This window comes from Aotus nancymaae, unplaced genomic scaffold (genome assembly GCF_030222135.1).
Source record: "Aotus nancymaae isolate 86718 unplaced genomic scaffold, 86718_ANA_hifiasm-v0.15.2.pri h1tg000006l, whole genome shotgun sequence".
NCBI lineage: Eukaryota > Metazoa > Chordata > Mammalia > Primates > Aotidae > Aotus > Aotus nancymaae.
In genome coordinates this window covers 52419054-52438116 of record NW_026988417.1, presented here as the reverse complement: position 1 = coordinate 52438116, position 19063 = coordinate 52419054, and the positions used below count along the sequence as shown (strand labels likewise).

The following is a 19063-nucleotide window of genomic DNA, read 5'->3' as shown; positions in this document are numbered from 1 at the left end:
ATACCTGTGCCAGACCCCACGCCCAGACCAATCAGAAACTCTGGGCATGCAGCCCAGGAATAGCTATTTTTTAGACATCCCCAGATGAGTCCAGTGTGCAGCCAGGATTGGCAACCACTGGATAAGCTCCTGCAGGACAGAATCCTTCCTAGAGACGAGTACCTGGTGGCAGAGGCTTTTCCTATCGGCTCTGCGTGTCTGCTGCCTATTTCTGCAGATGCCTCACTATGACATCTTTTCCAACCTGTGTAGCCTTCTGGAGACTGAACATATCTCTGTTTGGTAGCTCCTGGTCTAGGAGGGTCACCCTATACTGCACTGTCAGATCCCACAGGCACTGTCCAGTGCTGTCAGCCTGGCCTGAAGGATTTGCTGGGACTTGTAAAGTGTAAAGCTCTTCCTTGAGCAGCGTGATGCTAAACACTTGTTTGGTTCTCAGGGAGCTAAAGAACTTTAGTCTTCTACTAAAGACCCAAGGTGTTAAGCTTCCTGGTCCTCCTTGGTTGTCAGAGTGTACCGGGAACAGCAGAATTGGCTCCATTGTAGCATCCTCCCAGGGAGTTCAGGCCTCAGCCTTTAGCTTCCCAAAATGCTCACAGGAGCAGGTTTAGCAAGTCCAACTCCCCTGAAGTAGTTGATTACTTGGGAATCTCTTATATCCTCTTCTCCAGGGGCAAGGTTTAAGCACATCTTTCTCTTTTTTTTTTTTTTTTTTTTTTTTTTTGAGATGGAGTCTCACTCTAGCTCCCAGGCTGGAATGCATTGGCGCTGTCTCAGCTCACTCCAACCTCTGCCTCCCGAGTTCAAGTGATTCTCCTGCCTCAGCCTCCCAAGTAGCTGGGACTACAAGTGCACGCCACCACACCCGGCTAATTTTTTGTATTTTTACTAGAGATGGAGTTTCACCATGTTAGCCAGGATTGTCTCAATCTCCTGACCTCATGATCCACCCACCTCGGCCTCCCAAAGTGCTGGGATTACAGCCTGAGCCACAGTGCCCAGCCAAGCACATCTATTCTAAGCAGACTGCAATTCTTGTTAGTCAGCACAGGGCCTATGGATAGAGACTAAGCTTTGAGGATGGGTGAGCCTCCCCTTACAGGTAGGTCAGTTCAAGATACCCTTCCTGATGTCTGAGGATACCAGGCACTGGGTTAGTATACTGGGGACTGGGAGTGGGCAGGGACTCCAAAATGAAGTGTCCTAGCCAGTCTTGGTGGCTGCTCACCTATAGTCTCAGCCACGCAGGAGGCTGAGGCAGAAGGATGGCTTGAGCCCAGGAGTCCAAGACCAGCCTGGGCAATGTAGCAAGACCCCATCTCAAAAAAAGAAGAGAGGCCAGGTGCAGTGGCTCTTGCCTGTAATCCCAGCACTTTGAGAGGCTGAGGCAGGCGGATCACAAGGTCAGGAGTTCAAAACCAGCCTGACCAACATGGTGAAACTCCTTTTCTACTAAACATACAAAAATCAGCTGGGTGTAGTGGCACATATCTGTAATCCCAGCTACTCAGGAGGCTGAGGCAGGAGAATCGCTTAAACCCAGGAGGGAGAGGTTGCAGTAAGCCGAGATTGCACCATTGCACTCCAGCCTGGGTGACAGAACTAGACTCCATCTCAAACAAACAAACAAAAAAAAAGCTGGGGAGAAGTGTCCTAGGGAAACTCACTAGCTAGGCTTCTAGGAATCCCAGAATCAGGTGTGACCATCCACATCATTAGCAATAAGTTTCCTATGGAAACTTCCCACCCAACTCAGTGCTTGCAGAATAGGAAAGTGCTAGCAAAAACATTTAGTACCTTGGATTTAAGGTGAGTCATAGTCCAGACAGGACTGGCCCATGAGATGTGGAAAAATATGTTTCCAAGGCTATGTTAACATCACTAGGGAGTTTCCTCTCAGGAAGGCACTCTCTATAAAGTCAGTTCTCCCATGTGCCCGAACCAATTAAAAACTTAGCCTGCTGCTTCAGCTTGTGTGGACTTCAGTCTGTCTGCTGAGGATGATAGTGTAGGTATTCCAGCTCCCTAGGGAGCCCTGCTGAATAGGTTAGCTCATCCCTTGGCAATGTTGTTGACACAGCCCGTGTTACCTCATCCATCACATGGTTACAGAGTGAGCTCACCCCTTGCACACCTGACATGGTTTCCTGTCCTTCATGGATTTACTTTATGGCAGTAACAGGGTCCCTTCAAGAATGACACCAGACCACGTGTACCAGAACCACTGTGGGTGAAAACCACACCCTGAAGTCGGACCCTTTGTTGGTATCCCACTTTTTTTTAATGCTAGACCCATACAAGGAAGAAGACAAGAATGAGAAAACATCACCAAGGGCTGGGTACAGTGGCTCACGCCGTAATCCCACCACTTTGGGAGGCCAAGGCGGGCAGATCACCTGAGGTCAGGAGTTCAAGACCAGCCTGGCCAACATGGTGAAACCCCCATCTCTGCTAAAAATACAAAAATTAGCTGGGTGTGGTGACATGTGCCTGTAATCTCAGCCACTCAGGAGGCTGAGGCAGGAGACTTGCTTGAACCTGGGAGGCGGAGGCTCCTGTGAGCCAAGATCACCCCACTGCACTTCAGCCTGGGCAACAGAACTAGACTTCATTTAAAAAAAAAAAGAAAATATCGTCAAATAAGAGATTTGTTTACAAGCAACACATTGCAAGAAGCAACTTTCTCTGTATGTTCCATGGTCAGTTGAAACTTATAGTGATAATTGTGAGATATCACAAGATTGACAGTCATCGTAGGGAGACATCTGAGTCCTATGTCCACTTGAGAAAAATATACTTCATGCTCCCGAAGGAGATTCTCAGCATCAAAGATTGGAGCCAAAATTGGGTGTCTTATTAATCCAGAGGTAACTAGCAATCAGCCTGGAAACTCAACTCAAGATCTGGGCATGCGGTCACCAGGGCCTCATTGTTGTGGATGGTCTGCTCTTGTGTGGACTGGCCCTCACATGCGTGCCTGGAAGCTAAGCAAGGCCTTGCTATCTACTTCTCTGCCTTACCGGGGGTGGGGTGGGGACAGGCCAGGTGGGCAGCAGCGAGCTGATGGAACTCCTCCTGGAGAAACTAGTGAGAGGGAGTGCCAAATCTGTCTTCCTTCCACCCAGAGGAACCCACATGGCCTTCTCAGAGCTAAAACGTCAGCTAGACAGTGCTTGCCCTGGTACTTCTGGTCTCCCCACTGGGGTTCAGTGCCTCCTCATGTCCCAAATGATACCTGAAATCCAGCAAATTTAACCCCAAATCCTCCCTTTCTCCTTCTTCAAACCAGCACCTTCCTCAGACCAATGCCCTGGCTTCTGTTCATGCTGCAGCCGCCTGCTGTAACCTTTGAGGCATGTCCCCCTTCCCCACAGCCGGTCAGTTACTGGGTAGTGTTAGTTCTTCCTGAAAAATCTCCCAAGCCTTCCCCTTCTCTCTCTCTTCTCATTTTTATGACCTTGAGTTAGAGCCTTAATCTCTGCCTTGTCCCGTCCTGCTACAGAGACCTCCAAAATCATCTCAGGAAATGCCAACTTGAATCATGGTACTCCCACTTCCAGAGACACATTGGAGGGTAAGGCCCCAGCTCGTCTGCCTTCTGCTGTGCCTTGCACCACACACAAATCCTCTTCCTAAGCCAGCCAGCATTTTCCTGCCTCTCCTGAGGCAGGTCCCTGCCTTTCACCTTCCTGGTTGAAAGTTCAGTTTCTGAAATGAAAAGCAACATCTCATACTTCTTGAATGTTTACCCCATGCCAGGTACTGTGCTAATTGCTGTATCTTGTTTGATCCTTTTGATGGTCTAATGACGTGGAAGCTACCATTCCATTTCACAGATGAATCAACCAGAGGAAGTGAAATAACTTGTGCTGTGTGGCATAACTCAGGAGTGGCAGAGCAGAATTCCTGATTCCAAGTCCATACTCCAAACTCACTACAGTCTGTTTCCTCCCGGCATTTTGTTCTTAATCTAAATGCGCTAAACCTCCCCAACACCACCCCAATAGATTATATTTAGAGATGAGGAAGCAGTTCTTACACCCTTTTGCCCCAGACAGTGTTTGGCAGGGTCCCATTGTTATAAACTATTGGTTCTTCATTCACACTAAAGTGGAAATGACTAACAGTAGCTTCCATGACCAGATGAATTTGCCTTAAACTGAAGGTCTGAGATTCAATCTGGCCTATGCTGCTTAACGTGTCATACTTTCTTCTCCTCCCTGCTGTCTGCAGCCGATACCCCTGAGACTGTGTGCTAGATTCCCATAACAGGGTTCAGCTGCTACATCATCCTGCCTCTGGAAGTTCCCTAAATGACTTGCCTTGGCAGGTGGCTCTGCTCTTTAATTAGCCATACAGTTACTGCTTCCCCTTGTTTAGTATCAGGAAGCTTCCACTTGTTTCATCCCCTTCCCCCTCTTGGCCCTAGTGCCTTCCTACTATTCTTTTACCATTTTGTACTTTTGTTTGGTCCGTGTTATCAGGATCTCATCTCAATCTAGGGATTTTTGCCAATTTGTCTGAACTCTCTATCTCCATATGTGGTATCTGAGATCCTTCTTAAACCCTGATTTTTCCCTTATTTGGTGTCAGTGCACATACTCCATATGAACTATTTTCAGACTCGGCATCCACAATCAAGATGAGTGTTGTTTGCAAATCTACCGTAACTCAGAGAAATCCCCATACTCAAATGTCTTAGCCATGTTACTATGTACTCAGTAAGAGGCCAAGCACAGTGGCTCATGCCTGTAATCCCAGCACTTTGAGAGGCTGAGGAGGGAGGATCACTTGAAGCCAAGGGTTTGAGACCAATCTGGGCAGCAAAGCAAGACCCAGTCTCTACAAAAAAAAAAAAAAAAAAAAAAAAAAATTAGCCAGGCATGGTTTTGCTTACCTGTAGTCCTAGCTCTTTGGGAGGCTGAGGCAGAAGGATCCATGAGACTAGAATTTGGAGTCTGCAGTACTCCAAATTGGCAACCATTGCCCTTCTGCCTGAGTGACAGAGCAAGACTCTATCTATAAAACTTTAAAAATCCCAGGTGTGGTGGCTCACGCCTTTAATCCTAGCACTTTAGGAGGCTGAGGCATGTGGATCACCTGAGGTCAGGAGTTTGAGACCAGCCTGACCAACATGGCAAAACGCCACCTCTACTAAAAATACAGAAATCAGCCAGGTGTGGTGGTGGGTGCCTATAATCCCAGCTACTCAGGAAGCTGAGGCAGGATAATCACTTGAACCCACAGGGCAGAAGATGCAGTGAGCCAAGATCACGCCACTGCACTCCAGCCTGGGTGAAAGAGTGAAACTCCATCTCAAAAAAATAAATAAATAAAACAAATGCTCAGTGAGAACCATAGCGTGAATAGTATAACCGAGCATGATGCAGAAACCCTTTCTTTTTGGTGTAAGGATGATTGATAATCCTTTTCTTCCAGCAGACCTATCCATCTCAGTGGGATTTGCTTCAAGTGATATATGTTCAAATTAATTTGCATCTCCTGGTCATAAACTAATTGGTTGGTGGTGGTTAGTAGCCAAGAAACATTGCTTATGGCAAGAGAAAGTCAAGTGGAAGATTAAAGAAAATCATGATGAATAATCTGCCAGCTGATAAATAAGAGAGCTGTAAGACCACTTTGGTGAGGTGTACGCTTTTGGCCATGTGTACACTGCTGCATTTTCAAGACAGTGGCTATCTTTTCACTTCTGTTTGGCTGATCATGTTATGTTGTTCTGAAGTTACTGCTGCCCTATACTCACTTCATACAGCCTGAGCTCTGTCTCCTTCCAAGGAACATGAAGAACATTTGATTCTGTGGTTCTTGGTTCAGTTCTAATTCCAACAGGATGCTGGCATCCTCAATCAGCCCAGCTGAGGAAAGCATTAGAGAACAATGATGCACTATGCTCTGTGGGACTTACTGAACCCAACAGGATTTTAGAGAGGAAATAAGGGGAGATCCTGAAGCTGTCAGGCTTCAAAAAATGTCAGAGAAATGAAACTTCAGCCTTAGAATGTCAAATAAAGTATAGGGTATAGATAAGAAATAAGAGGAGGGAAGATATTTCAAGTAGCCAAGGGCATCAGCATAAGCAAAGGTGCTGGAAGGGGTAATGAACATGTAATAGTGGGTGAGCAGGACTGCTGGGAGCAGAGAGTGAGTTTAGGTAGAAGTGACACAGTAGAGTGAATTGGTAAAAATGGAAGAGATGATGGGGAAATTAGGAAAGCAATGAAACAAAAAACACATAGTTCAATATGACATTGGATGACAGAAATTGATTATTGGGGAAATTTGACTTTTAACCATTTCCCAGGCTTAATTCAAGTCTATTTAGCTTTAAAACATGACTGCTCCTAACATCTTCTACACAGCTCTTTAAGATGAAAGAAATTGGCTAACTAGGTAAAGAGTGATGCCTTTATAAGCTCTATTTTTTTAATCCCTGAGGAAGTGAACCGTGTTTTGAGTCACATACATTGTGTTTAGGTAGGTGAGGAAATGCACTGAACTGATTTGCAGAGAATGAGAGTTCCAGACCCAGGCAGTGGAACTTCAGACCTTCCTAGATGTCAAAGATGCCATGTGACTGTACTCTAGGACACATTCATGACAGGTTCACTTACTTCCAACCCCGAAGAGAATATTCTTAGACACCCCTTAGTTTCTTCATCTTGTAAAAGTGGTTAAGTGGCTTGTTCAAGGTCTTCTGGCTACAAATTGTAGACAAGGATTCAGAGCCAAGTGTTCTGTCCCCAAGAATGCCTTGTCTTTTTTTTATATATATATAATAACATGATGAGGACATCTCAGGTCATGGCTGAGGAGTGCTTTGTGCTCTGTAAGAGACTAGGAAATTGTTCACATATTTCTTTAATATTGTCCCTGCTGTGCTTTTTATAGGATAACATATTCTAACTCTGTCCTCATGACTGCAACTTTATATAAAATGAGCTGGAATGAATTGCTGGTCAAATTCAAAATGAATTTCATGTCAAAGTCTTTTCCTCATATTTGTGTGTTTTGTGAGGACTGCCCTTCTTAAACTCTTCTGAATCAAGTTGTAATATTCCAAATTTAAATGCATCCATCTATAAAACTACCTTTTCTATATCAGTAGTACTTTTTCAAAACATACCTATTTCCAGATTATAACCAAATATTCTTAAAATAATATGGTAGCCTGTGGGTCTTTTGTCTAGAACTTAATTGAAAGTGGCAAAGGAGAGGCCATGCATGGTGGCTCACACCTGTAATCCCAGCACTTTGAGAGGCCAAGGCAGGAGGAGTGCCTGAGCGCAGGAGTTCAAGACCAACCTGGGCAACATGGCAAGACCCCATCTCTACAAAAAAAAAAACAAAACTAGCCCGGCATGGTGGCACACACCTGCAGTCCTAGCTACTTAGGAGGCTGAGGTGGGAGGATCATTTGGACCCAGGAGATTGAGGCTGCAGTGAGCTATGTTCATGCCACTGTACTCCAGCCTGAGTGACAGAGAAAAAGACCCAGTCTCTTTAAAAAAAAAAAAAAAAAAAAAAAGGAAAAGAAAATAAGTGGCAAAGGAGGAGTATGTAGACTTAGGTGGAGATTCTGCAGGAGACTTCTAAGTACTTTTAAGGTGATCTGATTCATTAAATTGAGTTTTAGCTTTTTAATTTTTAAATTTTTTTATTTATATGAATTTATGGAGTACAAGTGTAATTTTGTTCCAAGGATATATTTCATAGTAGTGAATTTTTGTTTTCTTCCAAACTTAGAACTTTCTTCTTCCTTGCTATTAACTTCCTTTAGCATGTGGCTATCTTTTTTCAGTTTTTTCTTTCTTCTCTTTCTCCTCCACCTCCTCTGTAATAGTCTGTTCTCATCCTGCTAATAAATACATACCCAAGACTGGGTAACTTATAAAGAAAAAGTAACAAAGTTATCAAGACTCACAGTTACACGTGGCTGGGGAGGCCTCACAATCGTAGTGAAAGGCAAAGGAGGAGCAAAGTCACATCTTACATGGCAGCAGGCTAGAGAGAGCATGTGCAGGGGAACTGTCCTTTATAAAGCCATCAGATCTCATGAGACTTACCATTACAAGAACAGCACAGGAGAAACCTGTCCCCATGATTCAGTTACCTCCCTCTGGGTCCCTCCTATGACGTGTGGGAATTATGGGAGCTGTAATTCAAGATTGGGTGGAGGCACAGTCAAACCATATCATCCTCCCTCCCTTCTTTCTTCTTTACCTTCAAGGAATGATCAAAAAGAAGAGACCCTCTAAAGAATGATCAAAAAGAAGAGACCCTCTAAGGTTACTGAGCAAGAGTTATAAAAAATAGGGGAGGCAATAAAATGAATTTAGAGGGTTGAAAAGGATCTAAAGAGGTTGAATGAGAATTAATTGAGTGCATAAGGTAAAAGGAAAATGCAGTAACCTGGTTTGGGTACAGTTATCTGGATAGAAAAATATGGGTAGTCCACATTGGTTGGGTGTCTCTTTACATCAGGCAGCACTGCAGACAGTTTGGTTGCTTTCTGGAGTTGCCCAGGGTGGGTTAAGGGCAGGGGGAAGCAGTGCACAGTCAGTTTTCTATTAACAGGATGTTTGCTAGACAAATGTTTGAGCAGCCTGGAGCTCTTAATGGAACAAAAGCAAGGATAAACAAATAATTGGACCTATCCTGATGTTTGTCTCTATACATTTAAGAATTCTGTGACTTGTTTCAAATGGAATCCAAACACTAAGTATGAGTTAGATGATAATGTTATTACCCTTCCTGTGGCCTTGAGGACAGATTTTGAGCTTTATGTATGAGAAAATTATCTCAAAGTGACCTAAAAATTTCTTTATTCTTAAAAACAGAAATAAATTCTGTATCTGCCCTGGATTTCTTGGAAGAAAGGTAGAGTGGAAGGAGTTAGAAGTTACTTTACGGTAAAGAGTCATTGAGTAGAGCACTCTCCTGAGGTAAAACAGAACTGTCAGGAATGGAATTGCAGGACAGAACTGTCAGGAATGGAATTACAGGACGGACCTGCAATTCAAGATGATCGTCAGCAGTGAAATTGCTTATCAATGGAATATGTGGGATGATGGTTCTTGAGAGTCAGGGAGGAGAGTGCAGCATTGTTGGGGCTGCCATTGTATCCACCGAAAACATTTTCGGCATCTCTTCTATACAAGACTTGGCCTCTTGGTGTCCCTGTGAGTCATCATTAAGTCACTTGCTTATTCTTTCTCACCATGTATCTTCATTTACCTTTCTGTAAAACTTCTGTAATTTGCTTTTATCAAGAGTTTTTTGGCCAGGTGCAGTGGCTCATCCCTGTAATCCCAGCACTTTGGGAGACTGAGGTGGGCAGATCACCTGAGGTCAGGGGTTCAAGACCAGCCTGGTCAACATAGCGAAACGCTGTCTTTACCAAAAATACAAAAATGATAATTCAAAGACATGGAAAGAATTTTTTAAAAATACAAAAATTAGCCAGGTTTGGTGGTGGGTGCCTGTAATTCCAGCCAAGATTGCACCATTGTACTCAAGCCTGGGTAATAAGAGCAAAACTTTGTCTCAAAAAAAAAAAAAAAAAAAGTTTTTTCATTCTCTTTGCATATTCTGGGGAAATTTCCAGACCAGGTAAGTGGGAAAGAGTCAATCAGAGCTTAGTAAATAGGAATCCTCCTGGGTATCAGCTCTGAACAAAGTACTGGGAAGAATGTTGAATCCCTACAGATTCTTCCAACACAGGAAGTCAGGTGGAGGCCAACCTGCCTTCACCTACTCTAAGAGATCTGTTGATCACTTGAATGTTACACTAATAATTTCTTGATATGACTTTCCTTTTCAAGAGACTGCATATCAAAACCAAAAGTCCATTCTGTAGGTTAGCACTTTCCAGTTTATATATGGTTTGTTAAACTTTTCCTGTGTTAGTAAACCCAGCATTTGTTCAAGGATATTTGAAATACCCAAGTGTTTTTGTAAATGTTGGGCAGTGAACTAGTCCTAACAGCTCATCCTCTACCTTTCTCCACTCCATCACCCCACCAGGACTCAGTGAATCATAACAGATTTTTGTGGTATGGAAGTCTCGTAGAATTCTAGGCATAGCCTGATGGCAAGATTGACAAAATCTTGGAATGATCCAAATGTTGACTCAGCCCATTTACCTAAGGCATTCCAGGGGTTGGCAGAGTGAAAGAAGAACCCGTGGTATGATTTGTCCTAATATTGAATCCCCTGACAATGGCTGTCATTCAAAGTATTCCTGGGTTCAGATGTTTTTAAAGAATTCATAGCTGGGCACTGTTGCTCACATCTGTAATCCTAGCACTTTGGAAGGCTGAAGTAAGAGGCTTGCATGAGCCCAAGGGTTTGAGACCAGCCTGGTCAACATCAAGACTCTGTCTCTACAAAAATAAAAATTAAAAAGCAATGGTTGCTTATCCCAGCCGGGTGCAGTGGCTCACGCCTATAATCCCAGCACTTTGGGAGGCTGCAGCGGGTGGATTACCTGAGGTCAGGAGTTCAATGCCAGCCTGACCAATATGGTAAAACCCTGTCTTTTAAAAAAAAAAAAAAAAAAAAGAATGGTTGCTTGTCCTAGAGTGTTCTGCTTCTTGGAATAGTAAGAGGATTGAAGAAAACAGATATATTATATCTGCCTTTTATTTAGTGCTTCAATTTTAGTACACGTAATTTCTAAATTATGCCATGGTTGTTGATGTAAAGATAGACACATAGACCAATGGAGAAGAACAGAGAGTCCAGAAATAGCACCATACATATACAGTGGATCTTGTAGATTTCCAAGAAGGCATTATTATGATTCATTAGGAAAAAGATGGTCTTTTCAACAAATGGTGCTGAAGTAATTGGATGTCCTTTTAGGGGAGGAAAAATGAACCTTGACCTCTGCCTCACAGCACACACAAAAATTAATTCAAGATGGAGCAAAAACTTAAATGTGAAAGGTAAAACCATAAACCTTGTAGAAGAAAACAGGCAATCTTTATAGCCTTGGGCTAGGCAAAAAAATTTCTTAAACAGGACACAAAAAGCACTAACCATAGAAAAGAAAACTTGATAAATTGGACTATATTAAAACTAAGAACATCTGTGTAAAATCCCATGGGAAAAATCCATAGCATGTCTTCAAGTTCTCTGGCAGAAAATCAGGCTGGAATTCGCCCATTAGCGCTCCAGAATCTGCCCCCTGCCCAAGACTGATGACCCTGCTACCTGTACTGGCAACAGGGAGATGAACGCAGGTTAAAGTAAGTAGGTTTTGGCAGGACTGAGGCCCTCCGATCCTCACAATAAAATCGTCTTGCATTCCTTGTGTGGGTTGGATATGTGAGAAGCGGCTTTGTTCCCGAGCCCCACCAAATCTCTGAACACTGGTGTGTTCTTCTCAGAACAATCCTTTGAGATCCCCTGAGCTTTGAAGTCCTCCTGCCAAGTCTGTGTGTGGGAAGGAGAACAGAGCAGCTTGAGGGCCCTCAGAGAGGTGGGCGAAGGCAGTTCAAAGCCCAGCCAGATCCGGCTCTGTGGTGGCCAAGCCCTTGGGGTCCCAGAGCCCTAGAGGAAGGCTCGGATAGGGTGAGGCCCAACCCTTTGCAGGGTTCTGTATTGCTGCATCCAGACTAGGAAATGTCTGAGACAGAGCCAGAAAAGTAAATACTGCACCACTACGCTCACCACATTTTCATGTTTGCAGCAGAGGAGCCAAGCCCCCTGGCCAGGATATATGCTTCCTTTTCAGACCTATGGTTTGGAGGGAAGGAAGCATGAAATGTATTTAGAGCTTTCCAAACTTTGATTGTTTTGCACATTCCTACAAAGGGAAAAAATAAAAATATCCCAAGGGATTAAACAAAATCAGCTTCTAATATTTTAGATGAGTGGGAAAATCTTGCATACTGGGGTCATTTCCTTTCTATTTCAAGAAATTAATACTGTGCTGGAAATAGTCTGTTGCAAAAGGGGAGACTCATGTCCTTTGAATGCTGATTATGCCAGAAACTTTCCAGTCCTAAGGGGAGGTTGTCCCTTTCCCAGGACTCTGAAGCAAGATGACCCTGCAGTTCACTATTTTGCTAGGATAGGAGACCCAAGTCAACAGAGATTTAAAATTCAGAAGGGATCATTAACTGATTCATTCAAGAAACTGTTGTGAGCATGGAATAAGGGCCAGGTTAGGTTCTGGAGTCTCACACTGCCCCGCATGAGGAACCCAGGCTACCAGCTCCCATGATCCCTGCTCTGCGGATGGTCAAGTCTTTCTAAAGGCCCCTGGTGACTAAGCCCTGGCATTCAGACTTAGCAGAAATGGCATACTAATTGCCAGTAAATAGAAAGTAGGTGTTTGGCCGGGCACAGTGGCTCACACCTGTAATCCCAGCACTTTTGGGAGGCAAGGTGGGCAGATTACTTGACTCTAGGAGTTTGAGACCAGCCTGGCCAACATGGTGAAACCCTGTCTCTACTAAAAATACAAAACATTAGCTGGGCATAGTGGTGGGCGCCGGTAATCCCAGCTACTCGGGAGACTGAGGCAGAAGAATCCCTTGAACCTAGGAAGCGGAGGTTGCAGTGAGCCAAGATTGCGCTACTGCCCTCCAGCTCGGTCGACAGAGTGAGACTCCATTTCAAAAAAAATAAAAATAAAAAAATAAAAAGTAAGTGTGTGCATCTCTACTATAAATGCTGGGAAGCCAGGCTGCCAGGGGACAGGCGCAGTTGGTAAGCGCCCACTCTCTCAATATCTGTTGGCTTCCACAGTGTTGTGTTTCAGAGCCGAAGCAGAAATCACCCAGGGGGGTTACTTGCATCAGCTCCGGAAAATGTGCAAAGGATTGAAGTTCTGAGACTTTCCCATAATATCTCATTTAGGCATCAGTCTCCCTCAGTTGATTAGAACAGGAATCAGCAAATTTCTTCATAAAAGGCCACAGACAGTGAATATTTCAGACCATACAGCCTCAGCCACAACTGCTCTAGCAGCTGGAGACAGCAGGAAACAAGTGTGGCTGTGTTCCAGCAGAACTTTATTTTATGGGCATTTCCTTACAATTTTCACACATCATGAAATATCCGTCTTTTAATTTTTTTTTTTTTTTTCTGTTTAAAAATGTAGGCCAGGCGCAGTGGCTCACACCTGTAATCCCAACATTTTGGGACGCCGAGGCGAGCAGATCGCTTGAGCTCAGGGTTTGAGACCAACATGGGAAAACCCTGTCTCTACTGAAAATACAAAAATTAGCTGGGCATGGTGGCATGTACTTGTAGTCCCAGCTACTTGGGAGGCTGAGGCATGGGAATTGCTTGAGCTTGAACCCGGGAGGCAGAGGATGCTGTGAGCCAAGGTCACGCCATTGCACTCCAGCCTGAGCAAGAGTAAGACCTTGTGTCAAAAAAATAAAAATGTCTTTAATTAAAAAAAATTAAAATGCAAACACCATTCTTAGCTCACAGGCCATCCAAAAACAGATGGCAGGCCAGATTTCGTACATGGGCCATAGTTAGCTAACCCAGGACCAGAGAGTCATACCACTTTCATAGCAAAAAGAATACACATGGTTTGTGTTGACGCTGAGTAGGGACCTTCTCCAGAGAGTACCATGATACAGAAGGTGGCGGGGGGTGTTCCCTTATTGGGGGAATGGAGAAGCATCACTCTGGCCTCTCTCAGTGGTCCCATAGCTGCTGACTCTATTTAGGCAGTGGCTTGGGTGTGCCCCCGACTTGCCAATGTCTCCTGCGAGAGACCTGGACACTGAGAACACTGGAAAAGGGCCCTCTCCTTGGGGACCCTGGTCACACCCAATAGACCAGTCATTCTTCTTCCTTCTTACCAGCTGCCTGCCCTGACTGCACTGGAAGAAGGACCCTTGTACCACCTTCCTCGACACCCAGGCCTCTTCTATTCAAAGGTGCCTCGTGGCCAGGCATGATGGCTCACACCTGTAATCCCAGCATTTTGGGAGGCTGAGGCAGGAGAGTGATTTGATGCTAGGAATTTGAAACCAGCCTGGGCAACATAGCAAGACCCCATCTCTAAAAAAAAAAAATTAAAAATTAACTGACATGGTGGTACATGCCTATAGCCCCAGCTACTCAGGAGGCTGAGGTGGAAAGATTGCTGGAACCCAGGAGTTTGAGGCTGCAGTGAGCTATGATCAAGCCACTGCACTCCAGACTGGGTGGCAGAATGAGATTCTGTCGCAAAAAAATAATTAAAAACAAAGAGGTCCCTTCCAATCCCCTAAGGCACACAGCGCTCCATGTGTTTCTTTTCTTCCCTGCCTCATCGCCTTTTCAACGCTAGATCCTAAGCTTCTTGAGGCAGAGACTTCCATCTTGTCTGGGTGCTTAGCACATTTTCAGATATTCTCTTAGGTTTTTTTTCTTCATTACCCAAGGAGCAGTTGTTTGTTGCCTTTCCAACCCAAAATAGAAATGCTGGCAAACAAAAGAAGAAAAACATGGGGCATTTTGGAACTAAAATTGCATTATTACTAGAAAAGTCCCAGATAATAAAAAATAGCTGGTAAATTAGCACTCATTTAAGCATAGTCTGGGGAAGAAGAAAATTTTAATGACAAATTTTTCTTCCTAATTGTTTTTGTTTGTTTAGATTTATGCATTCCCAAAGTGGACCTTAAAATCATGTTGTGGCCAGAGGAAGCCAGTGTGGTCTTGGAAATTTGCTTCAGATAATCCACCAAGGGGACGGCCTCATAAACATGATTATTATTTTCTTCCTAGGATGCTGACTCATGTGAAGGCTGTTTAAAAGATGACTTTGGTTTTGTGTCCTCTCCTGCAGGTCCTTCCATAGTGACGCCCCCCAAGGACATCTGGAATGTCACTGGTGCCCAGGTGTACTTGAGCTGTGAAGTCATCGGAATCCCGACCCCTGTCCTTATCTGGAACAAGGTCAGTGGCACAGACTTCAGGAAGACGTCCTAGATGGACATGCTTCTCTTGCACTGCACAAAGATGGCAAAACATTAAATCCTTAGTCTTCTATGTTCACTGTGGCTCTTCCAAGGTGAAGCCTTAGGGCTAAGGTGAAGTACAGGCACCTCCTCTGGATCCATGGACCAAAAACCAGTCCCTGTCCTAAAAACTGAGAAACTGGAAGAACAATAATGCTGAACGATAATCCTGAACCCACCTTCAGGGGTGTGTGCACCTGTGGTGTGTATATGTGTATGCATATGTGGGTACGAGTGTGTGTGTGTGTGTCCTCAGTGAAGGCAGTATAGCATAGTGGTTAAAAGTGCAAGTTTCTGTCTTTCTGTCCCAAAATACCACCCCTTCCCCAACTGCCAAGCTGTTTGTGATGGCATCAGTCTCCTCATTTAAGACTCAACACTTAGCTGATAATTTGGATCCTGTCTGCTGGGAGATATTATTATTATTTTACTGAGAGGAGATGGGAGGCTCGGTTAAGATGGTGAAAAGCCAGAAGGCTCTGTGGCATTCTCCTGTGAGCATGGATTATTTTTTCAGATTCCCTAAGTGCTGGGAGATAGGAGGAGTATATTTTAAGGGCACTGGAAGTAGGTTGGAAGGAGTGAAATGGGATCTATTCTTCTAAGTTCCAAGGCTATAGAACCCTCAGTTAGGGACAGGAGGTCACTCCAGAACAGAGCATTAAAAAGGAAGAAGAGGAAGAATATCAAAGAAAAAATGTTCTTCTTTCTGAATTTTGCTAAATGCTGGCCCCAAGTGGAAAAGCATGATATTATTTTAATAAATCAGCTTTGAAATGACTTCCTAAATGGAAAAAAATAGTATGAGGCTGGGTGCAGTAGTACATGCCTATAATCCCAGCACTTTGGGAGGCCGAGGCAGGAGTATCCCTTGAGCCCAGGAGTTCAGACCAGCCTGACCAACACAGTGAGACTTCGTTCTTACAAATAATTTTAATTTAGTTAGCTGGGCATAGTAATGCATGTCTGTGGTCCCAGCTACTCAGGAGACTAAGGTGGCAGAATCCCTTGAGCCGGGAGATCGAGGCTGCAGTGAGCTGTGATTGCCTCACTGCACTCTAGCCTGTCTAAAAAAAAAAAAAAGAAAAGAAAAAAGAACGTGAATTCCTTAGCCAAGTTGGCTGGTTCTCTGCAAGCCAGGGTTTCTCAGCCAATTCTTTGCTGTGAGGGCTGCCTATGCTTTGAAAGATGTTTAGCAGCATCCCCAGCCTCTACTCATGATATAACAGTAGCAAACCCCATCCCCACTGTTGTGAGAATTAAAAGCATCTTCAGACATTGCCAAATGTCCCCTAAGGGTGGGGAGCTGGGGAATTGCCCTGGATTGAGAACCATTGCTGTTAGCCTCAGCTCCCGTCTCTACAGTATAAAAGTAGCATGTAATTATCATAAAGATTAAATAAAGTAATGCAAGTAAAAATCACTTGATACATAGTTAGCACTCAGTAGACATTAGCTACTGTTCCTGGAAATTTTTCCCTTCGAGTGGCATTATCTTGTATAATTATCTTCATATTCGAAGCACACCATCTTCTCAGCATGGATGGTATGGAGAAGGGAAAAGAAAACACTCATTGCCATCAATTAATACCTCACAATTCTACCATACACTTAGGTTTTGTCCTTTTGTTATTGTTGTTGAGACACAGTTTTGCTCGTCACCCAGGCTGGAGTGCAATGACGTGATCTTGGCTCACCGCAACCTCTGCCTCTCAGTTTTAAGAGATTTTCCTGCCTCAGCCTCCCCAGTAGCTAGGATTACAGGCATGCACCACCACGCCCGGCTAATTTTGTATTTTCAGTGGAGTCGGAGTTTCTCCATGTTGGTCAGGTTGATCTCAAACTCCCAACCTCAGGTGATCCGCCTGCCTCGGTCTCCCAGAGTGCTGGGATTACAGGCATGAGCCACCGCGCCACCGATTTTTGTCCTTTTTATACATTTTGAGTTGCTTAGCCTCACAACTATCCTATGAAGAAAAAAAAAAAATCATAAAACTCATGGTACCAGAAAAGAAACTTAGTCTAAGTACAAAGGTTTAATTAACCAGACATCCCTTTTTAGCTGCCTTGCTTCTCCAGCAAGCTCTAAGGTAGATGATGGTCTCTCTTAACTCTCTTTTTGCTCTTTGTGTGGTCAGAGGAGCAACTTCTAGAACTCCAGGAAGACTGTGGCTCCCGCAGTCAGACCTCTTTCTGCTGCAGGTTGTACCAGCCCATTTGAAACTAGCCTACGTGAAACAAAAAGGGGGCGGGATTCAACCTCAAGTGCCCCTGCATCCAGGTACACACGCCATCAGGACTCTTAACTCTTGACTCTTTGCTCTCAATATACTGGTCTTATTTTCTTCTGCTTCAGAAAGCTTCCTCTGCAGTGGGAGATAGCAACTCCACTCACATCATTTTCACAGCTTAAAGACCCCAGAGGAAAGAAAGGGCTTCCCTTCTCCCTGCTGCATTGTGAAAATCCCACTGAAGGGCTCAAGCCCAGGTCGGGCCACCTGCTAACCTCTGGCTCCCCCATGCGGCCAGAGGGATGCGGCCACTGACAGTGGCACCTGCGTGAATCCGCCTGGTTTGTGTCAAGTCTGGGAACATGCACCAGGAAATGCCTGATGTGGGGGTGATGGCAGAAGCAACACCACCTATACCATCCTGTACAGCTGAAACTTCTCTTAAAGGAGCAATAAGATTTCACCCCTAATCAATTATGTTTTTAAAAGGAAGGTGGAGCAAGAGCAATTAAGAGCAGAAATGCAGTCCGCGGATGGGTTCCCCTCCACCCTTACTGCAGGAACTACAGGCCTTCCTCACTGCTTATTTGGAGATTGCTGATTTGCTCAGGGTGTGGAGAGGTAGAGGTATCACATTCTGAGGAATATCCACGAAAAGCTCCATTGCAATTCTCTACAGTTTTCTAGAGATACTTACACATTGAGAAGCGAGGGTCACCCAAGTGTCCTTGGGCATGGGACCTTACTGGCAAATCTTGGCAAAGATAATTTTTTCAGTCCTTGCTCTACCTGACCCCAGCTAAAGTATTCACATACCAGAGGAATACATCTTCCTTGGGAATCTGTTCCCTTTTACGACTGTACAGGGCAAATCCTAGTAGGCCTCCCTGAGGGCTTGTCTTCAGGGCTATTCAAAAACACCAAAGTGGTCGAGGCTGGTGTGGTGGCTTGCACCTGTAGTCCCTAGCTGCTCGGGAGGCTGAAGTGGGAGGACCGCTTGAGCCCAGGAGGTGGGGCTACAGTGAGCTGTGATCGCACCACTGCACTCCAGCTGGGTGACAGAGCAAGATCCTGTCTTTAAAAACAAAACAAAACCCACCACGTCAATCAACGAGATGGGTGCTGAAGGAGAGAAGTGAAGAGGAAGTAGGAAACTATTTTTTTCTGCAGACTTTCCAGAACAAGCAAAACCCGGCTGTGACGCTGTTCTTGTTTTCTTCTGCCTTCGTAATGTAATTTGCCACATGCATCACCCAAGGCAATGTTTCTTACACTGTAGACTGTGACCCATCAGCAAGTCCTGGAGCTAATGCAGAGATCACAGTTAGCATGTTCTTATAAAAAATAAAAAAATAAGCCAGGCGCGGTGGCTCACACCTGTGATCCCAGCACTTTGGGAGGCCAAGGCAGGCAGATCACCTGAGGTGAGGAGTTCGAGACCAATCTGACCAACATGGAGAAACCCCATCTCTACTAAAAATACAAAATTAGCCAGGCGTGGTGGTGCATGCCTGTAATCCCAGCTACTCAGAGGCTGAGACAGGAGAATCACTTGAACCTGGGAGTACACAGAGGTTGTGATGAGCCGAGATTACACCATTGCACTCCAGCCTGGGCTACAAGTGCAAAACTCCATCTCAAAATAAAAAATAGAACAGGACCTGTGTTAAGGCATCACACTTACTGCTTATGAAGGTGTCATTTCATATAACTTTTGTATATTCCAGATTACAATGTAAAATGTATTTCTTAGTTAGGGCCATGTCAAAACTAAGGAAACTTGGGAAGTCACTGACCTAAATAATTAAACAGGGTATTTGTTTACTCATTACTGTC

General features: G+C 44.5%; 1 protein-coding gene across 1 annotated transcript in view; it reads left to right on the top strand.

Moving 5' to 3' along the window:
- Window positions 1-19063, top strand: part of IGFBP7 (insulin like growth factor binding protein 7) — an 86492-nt gene that overhangs the window by 61265 nt on the left and 6164 nt on the right. Inside the window, exon 2 of the mRNA XM_012441065.3 lies at window positions 14825-14934. Coding sequence (XP_012296488.2) covers window positions 14825-14934 — 110 coding nt within the window. The remainder of the gene's footprint in view (window positions 1-14824; window positions 14935-19063) is intronic.